The sequence below is a fragment of the Ambystoma mexicanum genome, chromosome 8, assembly GCF_040938575.1.
Source record: "Ambystoma mexicanum isolate Mex_15411 chromosome 8, UKY_AmexF1_1, whole genome shotgun sequence".
NCBI classification, from domain to species: domain Eukaryota; kingdom Metazoa; phylum Chordata; class Amphibia; order Caudata; family Ambystomatidae; genus Ambystoma; species Ambystoma mexicanum.
This window is the reverse complement of record NC_090929.1, coordinates 712419982-712443058: the sequence shown is the minus strand read 5'-3', so window position 1 is coordinate 712443058 and position 23077 is coordinate 712419982. Positions and strand designations below refer to the sequence as shown.

The window sequence follows — 23077 nt, the reverse complement described above, 5'->3', positions numbered from 1 at the left end:
TGAGCCAGGAAATGTTTCTAGTCCTAGTCACAAGAGGACTGTAACTGTTAATAAATTGGGATGCGAAAAAAACTAATGTAAGAAACTGATTCCAAGCAGACTCCCCTGACCAAAGGGAACAATCACCCCCCCACCCAAAAACAGATAGATATTTTTGTCAAGTTGTCAGTTTTAATATGTACACATAAACACACACAGACACACACACTGCCCTTTCGGGCTTGTTTAAAAAGAAAACTGAATCTTTATTTTTACACCTACAAAAACAAAGACCCTGTTGATTCAAACAAATTCACATTTTAAACAAAACATCCTAAAATGCCAGATGTCCCTCTTTTTTCTTACAGTTGAATGACTCAGTCCCATTCCTCTTCAGAGAATTGAATGAGAGAAAATGGAATTGTGCAGTAGAGTGCCTCGATGGAGTCTGAAATCTCGACCTTTAAAGAGAACCTTTCTCTTAACTAATTATATGATCAGATGCTCATTATGCCACACAGGAAAGAGCAAACTTAAAAACGTAACCAGAAGTTATCTTTACTCGCATTAAGTTACACCCAAAGCACAGGACCAAATAGGGAAATGGGGGCAGGGTGAGTGTGCAGGGAGCAGCAAGAATTTCCTAAATATTCAGTAGGGCCATGCAGAATGCTCCCTTTCCCGTCCAAATGCACTCATATGATGCAGACAAAAAAGATTACTCAGCATACATAATACAATTGTTCAGTGGTAAACCCCCTTTATGTTTGCTGCCCTCTACTTTAGGTACCCATTTACTTTCCACCAGAAGACGGAGTAAACCCCAATAGCTGCTCTATAGGAGTGTAACGCCACTCATCCGCTTCAAGCTCCTCCACCAAACCAGCCAGTTTCTCCATCCGGGCAACTTGTTGATCTGTAAAAAATAAAATAGAGATGAAGTGTGACTATCAGTAGACAGACAAACAAAAAGACACTGCAATTACAAGACGAGGACATCAACCAAAGAGTATAAAATAAGCTCTTTATCAAGCCATCGTTTTGTACATCATGCTATTTATTCACATTCCAATGGATAAACAGAGTGTACCAACCAGGGACAATAGAGTTGCAAAAACACCCAATTCTCACTTTGTTACTCACTGTGAAAGAAAACTCACCAACAGTCACCTTTATAATCAATAGATTCCACGAAAGTTATTTGACTATGCAATGTTAATATTTCTGCAAGAGTGAGAACGTGATAGGTTAGATAAGATAATCATTGCATGAATATTTTATTGGGCTATAGCTTAGGGCAGTATAGTGCTGCAGACCTACAAAACATAGTTTGTAAAAATGTTCTGTTTACATTGGATATTTCAAAAGGCAGGACAAATAAATACCAGCAAGTGACCATCGAAAGGAATCCCTCTGCAATGTATTGATGGTGTCCCCTCTCCACCGCCCACCCACGCAAAGAACCACTTTGCCTCCGAGAGGGGTTTGGAAATCCAGGTTAAAAAAAGCACTGCACCTAGAGAAATAATTGTCTTAATATACATTAGGTCTAGATGCAATGACATTGGGATTTAAATCAATCTGAATCATGACTGACTGAGCACCGCATAAGACCAGACCACAGCCAAATAAAGTCGTTCCGGCATCATCTTGAGCATAGCGTACTGCACAGGCAGAAAGCAAAAAGGCCATTAGGTCCAGCAGCGGCTGGTCCCACCAGGTCTTTGTTGAAGAAATGGTCAAAAAGAGAGAGAGAGCAAGTCATAGGGATGTCCAGGATTCTCTCCTCTGTCAGAAAGATCCACCACAGGCAAGTATCCCAAACAAAGCCAATAGAGGTCAACCTCTGGGTAGGCATCAAGGAAGACCACCAGATTCAGAGATCAAGGTGAAACAGAAGATATACAACCCCACATAGAGGCCTCACTCTCTGAAGGACTGGAGGCCTGAACCACTCGGTTATCGAGGTAAGGATAAATGTGATGTACCCTCTGTCTGAGGAAGCCCAACATCGCAGATGTTGAGCCCAAAGGACAACACCCTAAAACCGCCTCTTCCACAAGAAGAAGCAAATAAAAGCATTGGTGCGCTTCCCAAATTAGGATCTACAGATAGGTTCCATTGAGATCTACTGCACAGATCCAATCTGCTTGGCATAGGACAGAACCTATCAGAGCCGTTGGGATCATCTAGAACCGTTCCAAAGGGAGAAAGGGGTTGAAGGAGGACAGGGCCAGGATTACGTGCAGGCCCACCTGGTTGTTCTTCAACAAGGTGAATGAACAGCCTGGAAAAAAACCTGTCACCTCTGTGATGGGAGACCTCCACTACTGCTCTGATACGCAAGAGCTTTAGGACCTACCTAGGAAGCTAAAGAGTGTCATGAGAGGAGTAGAGGAGACCTGGAGAGAGGAGTCTGATGAAAGGGGAGGCAGTACCCCTGAGGGCACCCAAGGATCGGAGAGATTGACATCCAGGTAGAAAGGGATCTTCTCTCTCCCATCTGAGTGTAATGAGGGTGAATAAGCCCTTCATTGTTTTGTTTTAGGACTTTAGAAAGGTTAGCAGAAATATACTTGGAAGAATGCACCAGCGGTGGAGCTTTGTTTAACCACTTCAACTTCCCACAGGAGTGGGACCAACCCTATGTGGCTGTCTGTTTGGAGAAAACAAAATCTTCAGAGCTAGTCTTGCCAGCACTACTCTAAGGGAAGGTCCAAAATGTTGTCTAGGGTGGCTGATATGAATTTAGTTACCACAAGTATGCTTGTATCCTCATGTCAAACCCTACTCTCATAGCAAAAACAAAGAGGTGATGGCTGGAAGGTTTAGAATTAATCTTAACCACTGGCAACGCTCTGGGCAACCCTCCAGACCACCGTTCTTCGCCTGCCAAGCCATTACAGAAGGGAAAGACCATATGCAAATCAGGCTTGGCCCCACCCCAAAAGGGGCAGTCCAGCCCGAACTGCTAGGCCACATCCCCTCTGCACGAGACCACAAGCATCCCCAAACATGTTTCGCCCTTGTTGGGGCTCATCAGTGAGGAGTAGCTTGGGTCTCTAGGCCCAGCAGGCACGGGACCCACGTCTGGGCATACCCGTCCCACTCGGGGTGACATAGCAAAAACAAAGAGGTGATGGCTGGAAGGTTTAGAATTAATCTTAACCACTGGCAACGCTCTGGGCAACCCTCCAGACCACCGTTCTTCGCCTGCCAAGCCATTACAGAAGGGAAAGACCATATGCAAATCAGGCTTGGCCCCACCCCAAAAGGGGCAGTCCAGCCCGAACTGCTAGGCCACATCCCCTCTGCACGAGACCACAAGCATCCCCAAACATGTTTCGCCCTTGTTGGGGCTCATCAGTGAGGAGTAGCTTGGGTCTCTAGGCCCAGCAGGCACGGGACCCACGTCTGGGCATACCCGTCCCACTCGGGGTGACATAGCAAAAACAAAGAGGTGATGGCTGGAAGGTTTAGAATTAATCTTAACCACTGGCAACGCTCTGGGCAACCCTCCAGACCACCGTTCTTCGCCTGCCAAGCCATTACAGAAGGGAAAGACCATATGCAAATCAGGCTTGGCCCCACCCCAAAAGGGGCAGTCCAGCCCGAACTGCTAGGCCACATCCCCTCTGCACGAGACCACAAGCATCCCAAAACATGTTTCGCCCTTGTTGGGGCTCATCAGTGAGGAGTAGCTTGGGTCTCTAGGCCCAGCAGGCACGGGACCCACGTCTGGGCATACCCGTCCCACTCGGGGTGACATAGCAAAAACAAAGAGGTGATGGCTGGAAGGTTTAGAATTAATCTTAACCACTGGCAACGCTCTGGGCAACCCTCCAGACCACCGTTCTTCGCCTGCCAAGCCATTACAGAAGGGAAAGACCATATGCTTCTGTAATGGCTTGGCAGACTGAAAAACGATGGTCTGGAGGGTTGCCCAGAGCTTTGCCCGTGGTTATGATTTATTCAAAACCTTCCAGCCATCACCTTTCGTTTTGCTAAAGTCACCCCGAGTGGGACGGGTATGCCCAGACGTGGGTCCCGAGTCTGCCGGGCCTAGAGACCCAAGCTACTCCTCACTGATGACGCCCAACAAGGCTGAAACATGTCTGGGGATGCTTGTGGTCTCGTGCAGAAGGGATGTGACCTAGCAGTTCGGGCTGGACTGCCCCTTTTGGGGTAGGACCATGCCTGATTTGCATATGGTTTTTCCCCTTCTGTAATGGCTTGGCAGACTGAAAAACGATGGTCTGGAGGGTTGCCCAGAGCTTTGCCCGTGGTTATGATTTATTCAAAACCTTCCAGCCATCACCTTTCGTTTTGCTAAAACCCTACTCTCATACACTGAGCAGGTATCCATGTGGTCCACCACTAACTGCAGAAGATCCTGGGTCACCTGCTTGGTCTCAGAAAGAAGGGAAGTATGAGCTTCTCCACTGGGATAAACATATTAAGATTAGCAAGTTCACAATACAACTGCTGATCGGCTGCGGCCAGAAATGCAGCGATGTTGGCCTGCCGAAGTTGGAGGGATGAGTCCTGGTACACCTTCCAGCTGCAGGCATCCAAAAGCGCTTCATCTCCGGAAGTGAGGTTACCATGCAGCCCACTGAGGATCTAGATTGAAGGAATGCCTGCCACCACCGAAGAGGAAGACTGAGCATGAGAGGTGAGACACTCAGCCTCAGAAGCCAAAGGCCTGTACCTCTTGTCTATCTGTCTGTTCACGACTGAACACAGAAGAGGGTTGATCCACATTCAAAGAAGCCTCCACCATGACATCTTTCTGGTGTGGCATGCACGATTTATCACTCGCTGAAAGCACCCATGCCAGGATGCTAGTCTCAACTGAAGGGCTTGCAGGGATATCCAAAAGTCAAAGCAAACCCACTGAAGGAGGGCAATACCTCCTCCTCCTCCTGGCCATATCCTGTCCCCTCCAATTCTTTTGTACCTGAGGGGGAACCAAGAGTAGGAGCTGGCAGATGCAGGGATGGCGGCTCCAATGGCAGCAGAGAAAGTACCCATGTCAGATGCAGCAGACTCGGATGTGTAAGTGTCCCCACCGGAATCGGCGTACCGACTTTCGTCACAGGCATGGCAACCGAGGAGGCCGGGCGTACCATCAGAGTTCCTGGATGAGGTGGCAATAGCTCATGGATGATATTCTGGAAGTAACAAGCATGGCTGAGGGCTTCATGATCAGTTGGAAATCAGCTACAAACCAGTCTTCAGATGGAGGTTGAGTCAGCCTAGTCCAGGAGGACTGGCGGGCTGGAATCCACACGGGCCCTACAACCCTCAGACAACCACAGGTCCACAAATACTTGAGGCGAAGTTGACGAGGGGAAGTCAACCATCAGTGGAAGGGACATTATCGCCTGAGCTGACCACTGCAGTCTCGGGACAAATGGGCCGGAACTAGAATACAAGGAGGACACGGTTGAAATGGCCCAAAGGCTCAGGAACCTCCTAATCACAGGTAGGTCAGTTGAAGTGGCTACCATTGTGTGACCTTTCTTGAACATCAACCATATTTTGTGAACATTTGGCATGTTTGTCATGCTTGAGGGGAACCTCAGCCTTGCCAGAATGCTTGTCTTCCACCCCCCAGTGGACGACCTGGGAAACTCAGCCCTTTTGTGCGCTTTGCGGCGAACCTCGTCTTGCTGGAACATTCATCTGCCAAAGCACCCTTATAGTGGAGTCTGGTGACTTATTCACTTTAGAATGGAATTCTTCTGCGCCACACTTAAAGGGGTCCAGTAACAGTTTTTGCCGCAGCTGCCATGGTGGGGATCCACAGGCATCTGCCCGCACTTAGTCCTAGAGTGGGAAACCTCGGAAAAGCAAAAGCCTCCAGTAGGCTAGGATCAGTAGGACTACTTCCTGGTCCCTCCAAGCTGACCTCCCTGGGAATGAGGCACCCGATTGGGGTCCCTTAAACGTAGGAACACCACCCAGCTCTTGCCACTTTTTCTTCCTCTAGGATCTTTCAAAGATGTTGCAGCAGTGTCAGAGAAGACTGGACTGACAAGTGCCAGAGTACCAGCAGTGATCCAACCGATATTCCGGTCCCATGCACTCTAGGTAGACTTAATGAGTACTGATGGTGGGGACCTGCTTCTTGCAGGACACAAAGCTGGCATGGTATAGGAAAGTTAACTTGAAATGCTGCCAGGTGCCAGAGGAAGGCTTAGCGAACTAAAGAAAAGACAAAAAGAAAAAGTTTTGAAAAAAGAAAAAAGGAGTGCATACAGCACAGCACCCAAGCTCTGTCCCATCTGGCGCAGGGATGAGGACTGGAAAGGCAGGGCAGGGGCAGCACATGGAGGTATGTGGCTGCCTGCGCATGTGCGCTTATACCCAACCAATCAAATTTGAGGGAATCATTTTTGTTCTGCACCAAAATGCTGTGGTAGGAACTCGCAAAAGGATAAAGGAAGGACGATGGGGCCGATGGGGCCCTGACTGGAATTTTAGGTATTAGCACTCAAATAAAATCTAGACATTTCATTTTTTAACAGGCACAACGCCTTTTTCCCACCAGAAAATGAGCCGTTTTCTTCTCGGGCATGATGCAGACCATCTAAAAGATTGAGGTCAAAGGGAACAGAGGGGCAAATCAGCCACAATGTAACCTTGCAAGCAGATCCCTGGGCCTTACCACATTGCATTGCTCATGAAAGCTGTGGCATGGCAGGACAATAAGGCGGGCCGGGCTTAGTTGGCAGAGACTGCAAGCTGTGGTGTAACCAGAACCATGGAGGCTCCCGCTTGGACCACGTAGCAGGACTGACTTGAAAGGCCATTTATTTTAGCCCTGGTGAAAACAGCAGGTTTTCCAGCCCCTTCACTTAGTTGTGGGCATGCCGTATAGTCAATGATAGGATTTCAACATAATTCCCCACCCCCGCGGAATCAAGAGTCTTGTCCCATCTCCCCAACCTGACTGGGTAAAACAAGTTATGCAGTCCTCTCTTTCTAGACCAGGCATTTGGAGCTTGTGCTGCTACTCTACGTGCCTGAGAGAAGGCGCAAAACAACAATGCAGATTTCTTTAACCCGAAAAGTACATCTTCATAGAAGGTCCAGGTGGATGGGGCTTAGGCGAGGTGCACGAATTTACAAAAGGTGAAAATGCACTCTTGAAATCTCTAAATGCACCTCATGTGGACATGAATATTAAGACAGGCAACATTCAGAAGGCGGTTCAGGCTGTTGAGACCAAACTCAAGGAAGTTAAGGTTGTACAATGGTTTGGTGTTGTCTTTGAGCGGAGTACTGTGACAAGGCTGGCCTTATCAAGAGAGGATGGGAACTCCTCTCAGCCCGGGGTGGACTAACAGGGAGCCATCAATAAGGAACACTCTCTAATCTTTATCAAATTGTAAAGGGACTATTTATCTGTCTCCACAGATTCATCACCCCATTGAACCTTTTAGGGAAGACTACTCATCTTAACTTACTGCACACAAGCCTATTTCAGCGTGCAGGCATAACCAAAGTGAGATTCTTGATGCACCGAGTTGGATTATACTCTCTTCACTATTTAGATATTCGGCCTGGACAGAGCTAACTTACATGGGGTATTTCTCTCCCTTACATCCACGATCTGAGATTAACTGAAGGTACATCCCTGAATAGGTATCTGGTCTTTGCATCTAATGCCTTTTCATCGAATGCAGTTGCATCGAAAAAAAAAATCAAATGCATTTTTTGGGTGGTAAAGAGTTAATTAGTATTGTGGTGGGTTTTAAAGGTTAAAAATCTTGAGGAAAAAATGCATTCAATGCTAATTTTTTTGATGCAAATGCTTTAGATGGAAAGGTATTAGATGTAAAGAATTCGATGCAATGACTTTAAACCCCATGAATAGTCTTTTTGACCATGGATTTAAATGGTGAGTTACAATGCAGTCTATCCTTTTCGCTAATTGATCAACAATACATAGATTGAGGTTCTACAAAACTTGCTTGATGTTTATTTTCCATTTAGATTATTATTGCTGGAGTCCTGACACCACAACTCTGAATTGATTGATAATTTACATGTAGCAGAATGAGAATTCTTCCACATTTAAGAGGTGGTCAACCTATATTTAGATTGATAAAGCAATACGAGGATTAGCACTGATCATTGTTTTACTTGTTCTTTAAATAATTCAGAAAAAATGAAGACTTAGATATTCTCACAGGCAAAACCTGCCCCTGATGAAGGGTTGAATGCAAAATCATTGAGTTCACTTTACTATTTATCGTTTGTTAAAATACAGATGTACAGTAATGCTGTAACTTGTACTTTCAACCAATTTCATCTACTAATAGAAATGCATTTAACATGTTTACATGTTGACTGACTTAGATTAGTACTAACGGTGTGCAGGCGACGGGAGTGTCCACCACTTTTTTGTCTTTTGTCATTACAGCAGATTTGTGTGCCAGAGCTGCATATTTCTCCCCTGTGCCCTAAATTGAATCGTACAACTTTGTAACCTTTACTATAAGAGCAAGAATTCCCCAATTGAATGAGGAGTGCACACTATAGAATGACTGTTTGCTAACAGGGAAACATACCAGAGGAGAAGGAAGACAGTGACAATTGAGAGGGCCCCAAATCCTCTCCCTGCTCGTGCCAGCCTGTTCATGTTCAGTACTGCTTTGTCCCACACCATGCCTCCTAAACAAGATGCTCGCCACACACACACGCGGTCCACTTTATGACACCAGACACCAGAGACCCGGACCTGACTGAGAGGAACTGTCCAGTGTCCCATGTCGATCATGCTCGACGCCCAAAGTGGAGAGGCAGCAAAAGAACAGCGAGACGTCAGAGAAGGTGCTACTATGCCTACAAGTCTACAGCCTTGGCAGAAAATGCCCTCAGGCAGCGGCAAGCTCCCTAAACCACCACGAAGTAAACCAAGGGGTGCAGACCACCACACAGACTGTAAATGACTTAGGGGGACACTTACCAATGCCCCGTAACACGAACTGGACACTGTACTGTTTGGGCCACCATCACCATTCTGTGGCATGCCCACGCAGAGAAAAAGGACACTGCTTAGCCTACTAGTTAACATCTTTGCTGCTTGTAACAAATCCTGGGTGGAGAAGACACGGCCAGATTGATCAGGTCAAGTGATCCATTGGTATGAATAGAGGAACATAAAGAGAGCAAAAAGGAAGCAGGGAGTTAGTCAGATGAGGAGGAGGTGGCACACCAACGGACCTGCAGGAGGAAGGAGAAGCAGAGTGTGGATGCAATTTCTGGAGCGGATGAGGTATAGGTTAGTGGGTGCAAGGGTACTCTGTGGTGTTTGTGTGTTAGAGGATAACGAGCGTGGATAGGAGAGAGAGTAGGCAGTGTATGTGAAGTGTTTCTGTGAGGGAAAGGATGGTGTCAAAGTAGGAGTTGGGGTTGAGTGGTAGGTGCAGTGGAAGGGGGGAGTAGTAGGGTGGGTTAGTGAGCAGCAATGTGGAGGAAGAAGTTGCAGTGTGGGGGAAGGAGTAGTTGTCTGGAGGAGGGAGTAGTGGAGGAAGTAGTAACATGAAAGGGTGGAGTCAAGGCCTAGAAGGAATGAGATACCCCAGAGGGACATAGGAGGAGGAGGAGGAAGAGTGTAGGATGTGCAGAGGTGAGCAGAGTTGAAGGAGGCGAGTGGTGAGAGAACAGGCAGTGAGAGGCAGAAGGAATAAGTGGACCTGATGGAACGAAGACAGTCTGGCAGAGTGTCTTTGAGGCATAATCCCATATCCTTTAGAACACTAAACAGGAGAGAGTAGTATGTATGTAAGATATTAGACAGTAGGGGTAAATCAATATCTACTAACCTAGGACTAGGAATTCCTGGCTTAGGGTGGAGAGACTTTTTGAGATGAAAGACAGACGGCCATAACGCCCTTTGAAATCGAAATTAAAAACCCTTGAACCATCTCAGAGCGCTGGAGCATTCTTTGAGCATCAAAGGAAGGAAAGGAAAGGGTCCCAAGCGTAATAGTGGTGGCAAGGTTTGGACCTGGAAGAGGGGAGGCGGCTGGAACGGCCGCGACAGGCCTTGCATAGTTATTTTGGATCAAATGCCTGTACACCATGTATCCTGATTAGAAAAAATATCCCATTCAAGTGGGCTTTAAGCAGTGTTCAACCAGGTGTGGTGTGAGTGGGTTCAATTAAATAACTTGACAGCTATAAAAAAATGAAAGTTTTAGGACCTTGTTTTAAATGTTGACTTTTGAGTTTATGTATGTATTCCCAGTCTCTGTATTATCAACATTCATCATTGCATGGATGGTTACCAGTCTCTGCATTTTCACAAATGTTTTTCGCATCTCTTGAGTCCTTGTGTTAACTGGCATTTGTATATCACTTTGTATAGTGCTCATCTGCCAAAAAGTGGAATGGTGGTGTTGGCCTTTCCAGAGGCTTAAGGCCTTGGCCTGGGTGCGTGGATGAATTGATTGGAAGGTGTCCCATGGAGATTTTTTTGGGTGTAATGTATAGGGCTTTGGATGTGGTGTTGCACTATTTTCTCATCATATGGATACCCAAAGTAGGTTTTTAAATATGCTAGGCACCTAATACTCACTACATAAATCCAGCCGAATAAAACAAAAGCTGTAAAAATAACGCTCTTCATTTTTATTTGCTGTGCTCACCTTGCATTTGGGAACAGATTATAGACTTCTCAAATGCTCTGTTTTTCACAGTTCTTCAAAAACAGACGCTGGTCTCTCTGCGAGCCCATTTCAGATTTAGGTTCTTGATGAAATTCAATTTGTCTTACCTTTTATGTACGATTTCCTCTTTCTTTTCTGCACCGAGATCTAGAAAGGCACCCAAGTTGCCGTGCATTTTTTAAAAGTGAGGTGTGGGGCAGCGTGGGTCTTTTTGTTTTCGTGGTATCTACAATAGCCATTACCCGGATCACACGAGGACTGTGGTTCAGGGGATGAGTAATTCAAGTTTGGCCTTCACAGTCGATCGGAAACATTCCCAGCTCAAAAGTACATTGTTACAAATGGAACTCAGAATCCAAACTTTATCACATCCGATCTTTGCTTATGCTCTCATTACATACTACTGAAAATGTTTATACTCCCCAGGCAAGAAACATGTGGCATCTCATTGTAATTCATAATGCAATACTGAGGGATTGCTCTTTTTTCATTAATCATGTCACATTAACCTTGACATGATTGCAGAGAGGACGAGTGGATGGAAGCACCAGCTTTTAGGGGTGCCAGTGTTACTTAGAGCGTGCGAGCCCCTGTGCAGACAAGGCAGAGATTCAGGCTTGGCTGCAACATTGTTGGAACTGTACCAGACCCCTGTCTTGCATGTAGCTACCACCACAGTGAACACATAGGCAGAGGGCCACAGAAATCCCTTACTGACCTTGAGAACCCCCACTATGTTGGTCAAAGGGACTGGGTGCCAACCTGAGCTAGTGAATGCTGGGCCTGAAACAGGTATACTGAAGATCCCCAGACCACCTCCAAATGGATCCCTTCCTAAGGACACAGTCACAGGAATGCTCACCCTCTGTCATCCCTACAGATATGCAGTACCTCAGAGGAGTAGTGTGATGAACCCTGGCAGAGTCCTCACAAAAACCCTACCTAAAATCTCCTCCCAGGTGTCATGGGGAAGGCAGCTGCTAACTGATCCCGACACTGGGGATGTTATTAGCTGGGAAGATCACCTAGGAGGAGAAGGTCCCCCAGGGTGTGGGGGGGGCGGACTCAGTTGGGAGGGATGTGGTATTTCTCTTCCTCAGAGGAGGAAGAGTCAGTAATGCCTGAAAATGTCACGGCTTGCTGTCAAAGGGAGCCATTATTTCCCAACACTATTTATCCTGACGATGGTCAAATCTATTCTCACTAATCCTGTACGGAGAGTGAGGATCTTCTTCCCAAAGTTAAGTACAAAGGTAGAGGTGAAAGCTCCCATTTTCAGCAGGGAAATATTAAAATTGAATATTTAAATGTTACCTTATTAGATTTCGGGAGTCCTAATTCCCTTAGAGAACCAAATCATTTAGTAGAAACTTGTGAAACTCCTTTTAAAAGGCTAATTAAAAATAATGGTAAAGGTGTGAATAATTATCCCCATAAAAGGCGAATACTTGAACGTCAGGGACTTCAAGTCCCATAATGTAAAAGTACTGAGACAAAGAAGAGGGATGCAGAGGCCCTAGGTTGTCATTAGCAGGTTAATTGGGTTAATGACCCATCCCTGAGGGAATCTGGGAGGCATAAAAGGCCCCCTCAGGAGTAGGCCATAGGGAGAGTGGTAGAGGTGGAAGGTAGAGTGGTTGCAGTGGCTACACATTGCAGTTGCAGCTGAAGGAGAGTAGAGGTGCCAGAACCACCATTGTTTGCAGTACGGATGTCGGTTCTGAGAGGGTCTCTGCCTTCAGAGATCTGAGATGCAGAAATCGTGCAGTGGGAAGCAATATTTCTACAAGCTTTCTCCTTGAAGATCTGGGTAGCAGAGGTCATGCAGCGGGAAGCGTTTATTTTACAAACGTCTCCCCTGAAGGTCGTGGATGCAGAAGTAGCACAGCGGGAAGCGTGAGGCCAAGACGCATCGCCCCAAACAAGGCAGTCTGGGGTGGCAAGCGAGCACCAGAGACCCTTTGGAGCACAGAACGCTCCGGTCTTGCTCAGCGCGGGCCAAGGAAAACTCAGCAAGGCTGTTTTCCACGCCACCCGGAGCAGGGGAAGCCAGGAACCCAAAGGTAGCGAGGCAAGCAGATGCGCACAGCAATATGTAGAGAAACAGAGGGTGGATGAGGCAAGCACTCTAGTTCCCAGTGTTGAATACCTGCTGCTTTTTAAGTTACTGTTCTCCTCCAAGAGCTTTCATGTCTCTAACAATCTTCAGGGAGGCTGTCTTTTCAGGTGTTACAAATTAATCTCAATTGGTCTCAAGGAATTCTGGTAGCTGTAGTCTGTTTTTGGTAACCAGGAACCATCTCCACTCCAAAAGCACACATTTATCCTGGTGGGTGGAGGGTGGGGAACCAATGATGTGGCTCTCCTGGGTAGGAGTGTCACTGTATTAGTTTTATGACGGTACAATAACCTTCTTGCCAAATTACGGTATATCATGGTTATCGTGGTATAGCAGGTGGAGTTAACTAATCTTAAATATTTTCTAAAAAGGTCATAAATTGTCAGATTTATCATCACAAACAAAACCAGACACCCATGGCCAGAATTTGGCTTTTCAACATACTTTCCACTGAAATGCCACCCCTTGCTTCCACCAAACACAAACACGTGTGGAGAGGAGGAGGGGGGCCCTGCTGCGACTGGCAAAGCAAACTGAATAGCTTTTCTTAAGTGGTCATTTAGGCTTTTAGCTCCCCCACTGGCTACTGGTGAAGATTAACATGTTGCCATCTTGATAACCTGCATGCCACAGATCAATGGAGTCTGATGGTAGTATATGCTTGTGCACATATACACACACATACACACGCACTCTCTCTTTACGTTACAGCCTTTAGTTTACTTCCAGGCCAAAAGGTGTTCAGTAATCACAGATTGGTATGGCAGCAGGGAATACCCACAGAGTTGAGTAAATTTTGCAGTGTGACTTATTATATGTAAATTCAATGATCGAACCAGGGAAATCCCCCATCGTCATATGTTTAGAAAACATTATCCATTATAAATATATAAACCCCAAAGCCGCCAACCCAAAGTTTCGGGATGATAGCTCAGCGGCAACATGCGCGCCTTGTAAGCAAGACGACACGAAGCAACACAGGTTCGATCCCCGGGTCCGCACTTAGAAACCTCTGGGTGTTTAAGCGTGTTATAAATATGCAACTAAGACAAAAACAATTACGCAACTAAATAAATAAAAACAATTTCTTTAACAGCGCCTCGATGCCCGCGGGCTGTGTGAGCGCTTTAAAAAAAAATGTAACTAAAAAAAAAAAGTAAACCCTTTTCCTTCTTGGCACTGTATTTATTCTTCCTATTGCTAACATATTGATTTTGTGTCAGGCACGTGTGGTTTATGGAATGGCATTAAAAACTGCTCAAACTGAAACTACTTGGCAGACGGCACATCCAACAGTGCAAGACCAAGACTGAGCAGCACTTGCTTACTGCAGCCTTTCCAAATCAGATTGAAAAGCACACTTAACGGTATGAACGGTATACCGGTATAAACAATGTGACGGTTATTATTGTTCAAATAAGTGGTTCACGGTATCTTTAACGGTATACTGTAATACCGTTACATCCCTACTCCTGGGTAGAGCATGATGACCCCAGTGCCGCTGCCTCTAACTGCTGCCTCTAAAGCCTGGGACTTCTGAACCAATATGTAGAGAAACAGAGGGGGGTGAGGTGTGCACTCTAGTTCCCAGTGTTGAATACCTACTGTATTTTAAGTTGCTGTTCCGGTGAGTTGACTTGCGTGTTGTGACACTGGAGCGCTTTGTAATCGCCTGCTGTCCCGAAATGGGTCTTGTGAAAACCGAACAAATGGAAAGTGGCAGAAGGACAAGTTACTTACCAACTGTAATGTTGTTTCGACTGGATGTTCCTCCCACGTATTCCTTCTCTTTGATAAATCCACTTCCAGCTTGCTGGCCTCAGAACATTTTTCCCAGTAGAGGGCGCTGCGCGTCAACATCCCGTGAAGGCCTCCGTATCGGTGCTGACGTCATCATAGGTATATATAGTCTTCCGCAGCATCCGTTACTCAGTTTCGTTTTGAGGTGCTGTGTTTGTCCTATATGAGATGGTTAGTACCCTTGAAGGAGCGTAGGCTGCAACTACAAGGGAAGTTTTACTGTGGGGTAGGATGAGAGGGGCGATAAGGAATACGTGGGAGGAACATCCAGTCGAAAGAACATTACAGTTGGTAATTAACTTGAACTTCGAATGGATTGTGTCCACCCACGTATCCCTTATCTTTGATAGACTCCCAAAGCAGTAATGTGTACCGTAGGCGCGAGTAACATTTTTGTGATTGTTTTTAAGAATGCACAGAGTGCAACACAGCTTTCCCAAATTTAGTCTCCTGGCTAGTGGAGGAATCTAGACTGTCGAATTTGGTGAAAGTATGTGCGGACGACCAAGTGGCAGCCGCACAGATGTCTTTAATTGGAACTCCTCTTTGGAGAGCTGACAAGGCTGCGATACCCCTGGTTGAATGAGCCCTGAGGTGTTTAGGATCTTTTTCTGCAAATATATAGCACTCTATGATAGTTAGTATTATCCATCTTGAGGTGCTCTGTTTCGTGACAGGTAAACTTAGTTTATGTCCTCCATACCCCACAAACAACTGATCTGCTTGCCTAATCCTTGCAAGTCTGTTAATGTAAAAACTCAAGGCATGCCTTGGATCCAGCCTGTGCAATCTCTTCCTCTTTCCCTGGGTGAGGAGGAGGGTAAAATGAAAGCAAGGTTTTTTTTGTGTGATATGAAATTCAGAAAAAACCTTTAGGAGGAAATTCGGCTTCACTTGAACTACTTTATCTTTGTGAAAGATGGTATGTGGAGGTTTGCAATATAAGGCTTGCATTTTGCTCACTCTTCTGGCAGAAGTTAAAGCCACTAGGAAGACTGTTTTTAGAGTGAGAAACTTTAATGGACAGTAATGAAGAGGTTCAAAGCCCATTAGAAATTTTAAAACTAGATTTATGTCCCACAGGGAGACCCGAAAAGGAGTTGGGGGAAAGACATTAGTCAACCCTTTCAGAAACTGAATGACTAGAGACAACTTGAAATATGAGGGTTCTTCAGCCGTGCGTTTAAAGATAGCTCGGCGAGGTAACCCTTGATTGTGCCAACTTGAAGTCTTGAATTTGCCAAATAAAGCAAGAAAGATAACACCGTCGGTGTACTGCATGAAAAAGGGTCAATATCCTTATCTCTACACCAGCTGTAGAATTTGTTCCAACGACAGTGGTATAAAGATTTAGTTGCTGGCCTTCTGGCCGAAAGCAACACCTCCATTACGTCATGCAGGAGGCCCCAATCTTTGTAGCTCAACCTTTCAGAAACCAAGAGTGAAGGTTGAGAGTCCTGATATTCGGATGGAGAACCTGACCTTCCTCCTGCTCTTTTTGGAAGACGAATCGGAGGACAGATGAACATGTACCACGTTCTCCTGGCCCAATCCGGGGCAATTAGAATCATGGGTTTCCCCAATCTCCTGAGCCTCCTTATTACGTGAGGAATGATGGGGACTGGAGGAAACGCGTACAGAAGTGGAAACTCCCAGTCCACAACAAACGCATCTCCTAGATCTCCTCTCGGGGGAAATTCCCTTGAGCAGTATTGTTTGCATTTCCTGTTGACACTCGTTGCGAACAAATTTACCTGAGGGGTACCCCAAAGAGTGAAGATCTCTTTAAGGACTTCCTGAGCTAGTTCCCACTCGTGGAAGACTGTGGTCTGTCTGATCAGAGCATCCGCCGCAGTGTTCTTCTCTCCGGGTAGGTGAACTGCTGATAGAGAGATTCCCTCTTGAAATGCCCAGAACTAGATCTGCATTGCCTCTCTGCACAGCGGCAGTGACCCTACGCCTCCTCTTTTGTTGAGGTAGTGCATGGCCACTGTGTTGTCCGTCATTATCAGAAAAATGTGTCCCTGCACTGATGGCAGGAAAGCTTTCAGTGCTAGTCTGATTGCTCTCAGCTCTAATAGGTTAATGTTTAGTCTGGACTCCAATGGACACCAATGACGACTGATAGTTAAGTCGTTGGTATGGGCTCTCCACTCCATGAGTGAGGTGTCCGTGACAACTGTTATCTCCGGGCATGGTTGCCAAAACAGTTCTCCTTTCAAGAGGTTCTCTCGACCACTGCAGGTCTCATGCTACTCTGTTTGAGATTTGTAGGAGATCCGATATCCTTCCTGAGAATTGAGACCACTGGGTCCTTAGCACCCACTGGAGAGATCTCATTCTCAGGCCAGCCTCTGGCACTAGAAAAATGCAGGATGACATGAGGCCGAGCAACCTGAAGAAATCGAAGGCTGGTAGATGCTGGGCATTTTGAAATCTGGTCACCATCTGTAGAATATCTTGAGCCCTCACCTCTGGTGGCAATGATTCTCCCAGGAATGTGAAGGGTTTAGATAGAAGCGCACACCTATAGTAAGTAAGATTAGTAAAGAGATTCGAGGATTATGTTGTATAAACTTTTAGGTGCGGGGGGGAAAACTGAGGTCATGGCACAAGACCCCGACAATAAACAGTAAACAGAAAGAGGATTCAACTTGGGAACCCTCCCGTCCCCTGCACACTTTCAAATGTTTGGATTAATCCAATACAGTTGTTTAAACTGCGTTATATGCATTGTACATACATTTGTTTCTAACACATATGGTCAGACACAGGAGTGTGAGATAAAAAAATATATATCTTTATAGTCAGGCTGTATTATTTTCAGCAAGAATTATAGTTCAGACAAAGATTATTTACAGTGCATAGAAACAGTATCAATAGATAAAGCTCAAATTGAAGAAAAATGGAGTCCAAATTGATTAGCGACGCGTTTCGAGGAAGTTCTCCTCTTCTTCATAAGGCCACACTTGGACTCTTAATGTAAAAGGAAAGCATAAATTCAGTAAAGAAAATTTTGTAAGCACAATGCATAGACTGTTCATGTCATATTAAATGTATACAGTTACAAAATAAATGGCATTAATTGTATTTAGAACATTAATCTGTCCCTAAAAAATAGGGAATTGAAACAATGTAACATGTTCTAATATGCATTGTAATTCATGCAACATTATAAGATTAACTAGGTTGCCCCTGCTCGAGAGAGGGGCTGAAGGTCTACTGAAGCATCTTTTCTGCAAAATTAACTGTATAACGTCCATCATACTGTAATTTAGTAGAGTACTACCTCTAATGGGATCTATCACGTGGATGGTGAAACATAAGCTAAAGAAAATTAAATATGTAGGTAAAACAACACACAGATAGTTCTTAGGCTATATCAATCTAATATGGAAGAAATACAAAAATCGTTACCTCTGTGAGTAGAAAGTGCCGGAAACAGAGAACCGGACGGAGCGGTGAAAATAGATAGACAGTCTTCGTACATCAGTTAGTTCCTTAAAACATGGCTAATTCCCAAAAAGATACCAGAAATCTAAAGAAAACAAAGCCTGATCAATGCCAAGCTCAATGTTCAAACGTAACAATCATAGGTGTGAGATAAAAAAAATTGAGTAACATATCTAACCAAAATATGGAGGGCGGAAAATAATCAATACAGCGGCCCACATAAGGATGTAGAACTTAAGTATCCCGCCGTCACTACAGAGGTGCCTCAGTATGTGGGAATTCTGTCATACGAATAGCCAAACTGAACAGGAATGAAGTCCTGATTAGTATAATATACCTAGCAATCTGATATGAAGTAATGGAAACATAATATGGTGTTTAATCAAGGCAAAAAATGTAAAGAATTACCGTGGTAAGAATGTGCAAATGGCACAATTCTCAAAGCTGATGTGCAACTGATGTCAAGATTGTGTGGCCGGTCAACAGCTGAAGAATCCGGCAGTAATAGGTCAGTTAGAGTATCAACTAAAGAAAGTGTAAGGAAAACAGAAAAAAAAGAATCATGAGACTAAGGAACTATTTCCCTGGTCCCTAGATAGATAAATGCACATGCATTCACGCTTACCTGGAGCATAGGGGGGCAATCCTGAACAGAGTCTGTTCAGCCGAGTGGCTTGTTGTTCACAAACCATGGAGACTACATGTGACCATGGAGATAAATAGAGGACTGAAGTAATAGGTGAAGAAAAAGGACTAAGAAGTAAATGGGCCTCAAGGTCGGCCATCTTGGAACGAGGTTATATTGTAATGAAGGTGTAGATCTCTAGGCATTCAATGACAAGAAGTAACTTAAATCGGGAAGCGTAAAGGTGCGTAACTAAATAAATTAAAAGGAAAAAATTCATACAGTACAGAAACCTATTGTGCGATGTAAATCGGACATTACAAATACTAGTCCGCACATCGTAGAACGGGGAGAGGAAAGTTGAGAAAAATAGTGTACCATGTGAAATAGAGTCGAAATTAGCAATGACAAAGGGTCTTGAATCGAACGAAACACTCGGATCTTAAAAGGGAAAAAAATAGCACGGAAAAAATGAATATAATGTTCAGATTATCTGGCTAAGGTCATTTAATGACCATGTGTAACCTATCAGTTCAAAATAGGTGGATCACATGGATTCACATTATGCAGGAAGAGGGAAAAAAAACCTTAAATCTCTCTCTCATTGCATGGACAACCTAGTGCAATATAGCAATCTCAATGGGGTAAATGCATTTATTTTACAAAAGATCAAAATTAAATGTGATAAGTATAACAGAATGACAAACAATGAAAATTAAGAATAAGAACAATTTTTACACTGTGTTTACAGGCAATTATTTTTATGGCAACCATCTACTAGTCTCAACAAAGTAGTGCCTTAGATCACAGTCAGACACAGGAATAGCAATGTGACTCTCAATTTTATGTTGAAGATCAATCATTCCTTATTGTCAAATTCAAATCACAGAAAACAGTTCAATGTGAAATCCTCATTTAGACCCCAGGGCTGTAAAGAGCTTAACTTATCAATCCAATAAGCTTCTCTTTGTAGTAAGAGTGACTGATAGTCACCTCCTCTTGTAGGTCGTTTAACAACTTCTAGCACCTGGTATTTTAGTTGGGCAATTGTATGTTTTTGCATGTTGAAGTGGCGAGCTACCGGTGAGTATTGATTATTACATCTTATGTTCGACTTGTGTTCAGACAGTCTTGATTTAACAGGTCTTTTGGTCTGTCCTACATACACTTTGCCACAAGGGCACTTCAACATATATATGACACCTGATGTCAGACACGTAGAATAGTCTCTTAATTTGATTTTTTGACCATTCCTGGGGTGAGTCACTACATTACCTTTGATTGTGTTATTACAGTGTATACATCCTAAGCAGGGGAAGGTGCCTAGTTTTTTGGTAGCTAGGAAAAGTTGTTTCTCCTTTGGTACTCTTTCAGCTTTCACCAGCTTGTCTCTTATATTTTTACCCCTTTTAAAACACATCATTGGTGGTGTGGGGAACAATTCCAATAGAGTTTGATCATTATGAAGAATATTCCAATGTTTCTTTATACTTTTTGTGATCTGAAAACTCTGTCTTGAGAATTTTGATATGTATAAAAGTGGGGTGTCTTTAACCTAGATAGGGACCCGCTACCAGAAATCAGAGAACTAATTAACAATACTCTGTTAAAAGCCAAAGAAAACGAATGGATTAATGATAAAACACATCAATATCTCACTAATTCCCATCCGATTACACCAGTCTTTTATGGGCTCCCTAAGATTCACAAAGATAAACAAAATCCACCCCTCAGACCGATTGTTGCTGGGACAGAAAGTATCTTCGACCCACTGGCAGTCTACATTGACAGATTACTACAACCGCTTATACAGGCATCATCCACATACCTAAAGGATACAACAGACTTCCTTAATGGACTTAAAGACTTTTCAGCTATCAGTGAAGACTGCATACTATTCAGCCTGGACGTATGTAGCTTATATACCTCAATACCCCATAGTGAAGGTATAGATTCTGTTGAATGGTTGTTACTTAACAATTCAGGTGTGAAAGGTAATCCTCAATTCATTCTGGAGCTACTAAACTTAATCCTCTACAATAGCTATTTTAGACATCAGGGCAAATACTTTTTACAAACATCGGGTACCTCGATGGGATCATCGATGGCGCCCGTGTACGCTAATACTTTTATGTTTCAGTTCGAAAGTCAGCATGTACTGGAACATCCCACATGGGCAGCATACATTTTAACCTGGAAGAGGTTTATTGATGACATTTTCTGCATTTGGTGTGGCACACGAGATGATTTGGACCAGTTTTTTGAATACCTCAATTTAGTGCATCCTAGGATTAAATTTACTATTGAGATTGGTAACCCTTATTTACATTTTCTTGACGTTAACTTAAGCATTGTTAACAATAAGATAGCTACGTCTATATACCACAAACCGACTGATGTAAACAATCTGCTTCACTATTCCAGCTTCCACCCGAGGGCGATGCTCCAAAGTCTACCATATAGTCAAATATTACGCCTGAAAAGAATAATTTCTGACCCAGAAGTTCTAGATAAGGAATGCACAAATCTTGTTAGTAAATTTCAGAACAGAGGCTATCCACCAGAAATTTTGGAAATTGCCAAAGACAGAGCTTCAGAGATCCCCCGTACAGATTTACTGAAACCTAAATCGGAGGTTAAAGACACCCCACTTTTATACATATCAAAATTCTCAAGACAGAGTTTTCAGATCACAAAAAGTATAAAGAAACATTGGAATATTCTTCATAATGATCAAACTCTATTGGAATTGTTCCCCACACCACCAATGATGTGTTTTAAAAGGGGTAAAAATATAAGAGACAAGCTGGTGAAAGCTGAAAGAGTACCAAAGGAGAAACAACTTTTCCTAGCTACCAAAAAACTAGGCACCTTCCCCTGCTTAGGATGTATACACTGTAATAACACAATCAAAGGTAATGTAGTGACTCACCCCAGGAATGGTCAAAAAATCAAATTAAGAGACTATTCTACGTGTCTGACATCAGGTGTCATATATATGTTGAAGTGCCCTTGTGGCAAAGTGTATGTAGGACAGACCAAAAGACCTGTTAAATCAAGACTGTCTGAACACAAGTCGAACATAAGATGTAATAATCAATACTCACCGGTAGCTCGCCACTTCAACATGCAAAAACATACAATTGCCCAACTAAAATACCAGGTGCTAGAAGTTGTTAAACGACCTACAAGAGGAGGTGACTATCAGTCACTCTTACTACAAAGAGAAGCTTATTGGATTGATAAGTTAAGCTCTTTACAGCCCTGGGGTCTAAATGAGGATTTCACATTGAACTGTTTTCTGTGATTTGAATTTGACAATAAGGAATGATTGATCTTCAACATAAAATTGAGAGTCACATTGCTATTCCTGTGTCTGACTGTGATCTAAGGCACTACTTTGTTGAGACTAGTAGATGGTTGCCATAAAAATAATTGCCTGTAAACACAGTGTAAAAATTGTTCTTATTCTTAATTTTCATTGTTTGTCATTCTGTTATACTTATCACATTTAATTTTGATCTTTTGTAAAATAAATGCATTTACCCCATTGAGATTGCTATATTGCACTAGGTTGTCCATGCAATGAGAGAGAGATTTAAGGTTTTTTTTCCCTCTTCCTGCATAATGTGAATCCATGTGATCCACCTATTTTGAACTGATAGGTTACACATGGTCATTAAATGACCTTAGCCAGATAATCTGAACATTATATTCATTTTTTCCGTGCTATTTTTTTCCCTTTTAAGATCCGAGTGTTTCGTTCGATTCAAGACCCTTTGTCATTGCTAATTTCGACTCTATTTCACATGGTACACTATTTTTCTCAACTTTCCTCTCCCCGTTCTACGATGTGCGGACTAGTATTTGTAATGTCCGATTTACATCGCACAATAGGTTTCTGTACTGTATGAATTTTTTCCTTTTAATTTATTTAGTTACGCACCTTTACGCTTCCCGATTTAAGTTACTTCTTGTCATTGAATGCCTAGAGATCTACACCTTCATTACAATATAACCTCGTTCCAAGATGGCCGACCTTGAGGCCCATTTACTTCTTAGTCCTTTTTCTTCACCTATTACTTCAGTCCTCTATTTATCTCCATGGTCACATGTAGTCTCCATGGTTTGTGAACAACAAGCCACTCGGCTGAACAGACTCTGTTCAGGATTGCCCCCCTATGCTCCAGGTAAGCGTGAATGCATGTGCATTTATCTATCTAGGGACCAGGGAAATAGTTCCTTAGTCTCATGATTCTTTTTTTTCTGTTTTCCTTACACTTTCTTTAGTTGATACTCTAACTGACCTATTACTGCCGGATTCTTCAGCTGTTGACCAGCCACACAATCTTGACATCAGTTGCACATCAGCTTTGAGAATTGTGCCATTTGCACATTCTTACCACGGTAATTCTT

The 23077-nt window shown here is 43.8% G+C and overlaps 1 protein-coding gene across 3 annotated transcripts in view; it reads right to left on the bottom strand.

Moving 5' to 3' along the window:
- Positions 1-221: 221 nt before the first annotated feature.
- ANAPC16 (anaphase promoting complex subunit 16) overlaps positions 222-23077 on the bottom strand; it is a 368706-nt gene continuing 345850 nt past the window's right edge. For all 3 annotated transcript variants that reach the window (XM_069610517.1, XM_069610518.1, XM_069610519.1), the window contains one exon: positions 222-895. In XM_069610517.1, coding sequence (XP_069466618.1) covers positions 774-895 — 122 coding nt within the window. In that variant the 3' untranslated portion in view covers positions 222-773. The remainder of the gene's footprint in view (positions 896-23077) is intronic.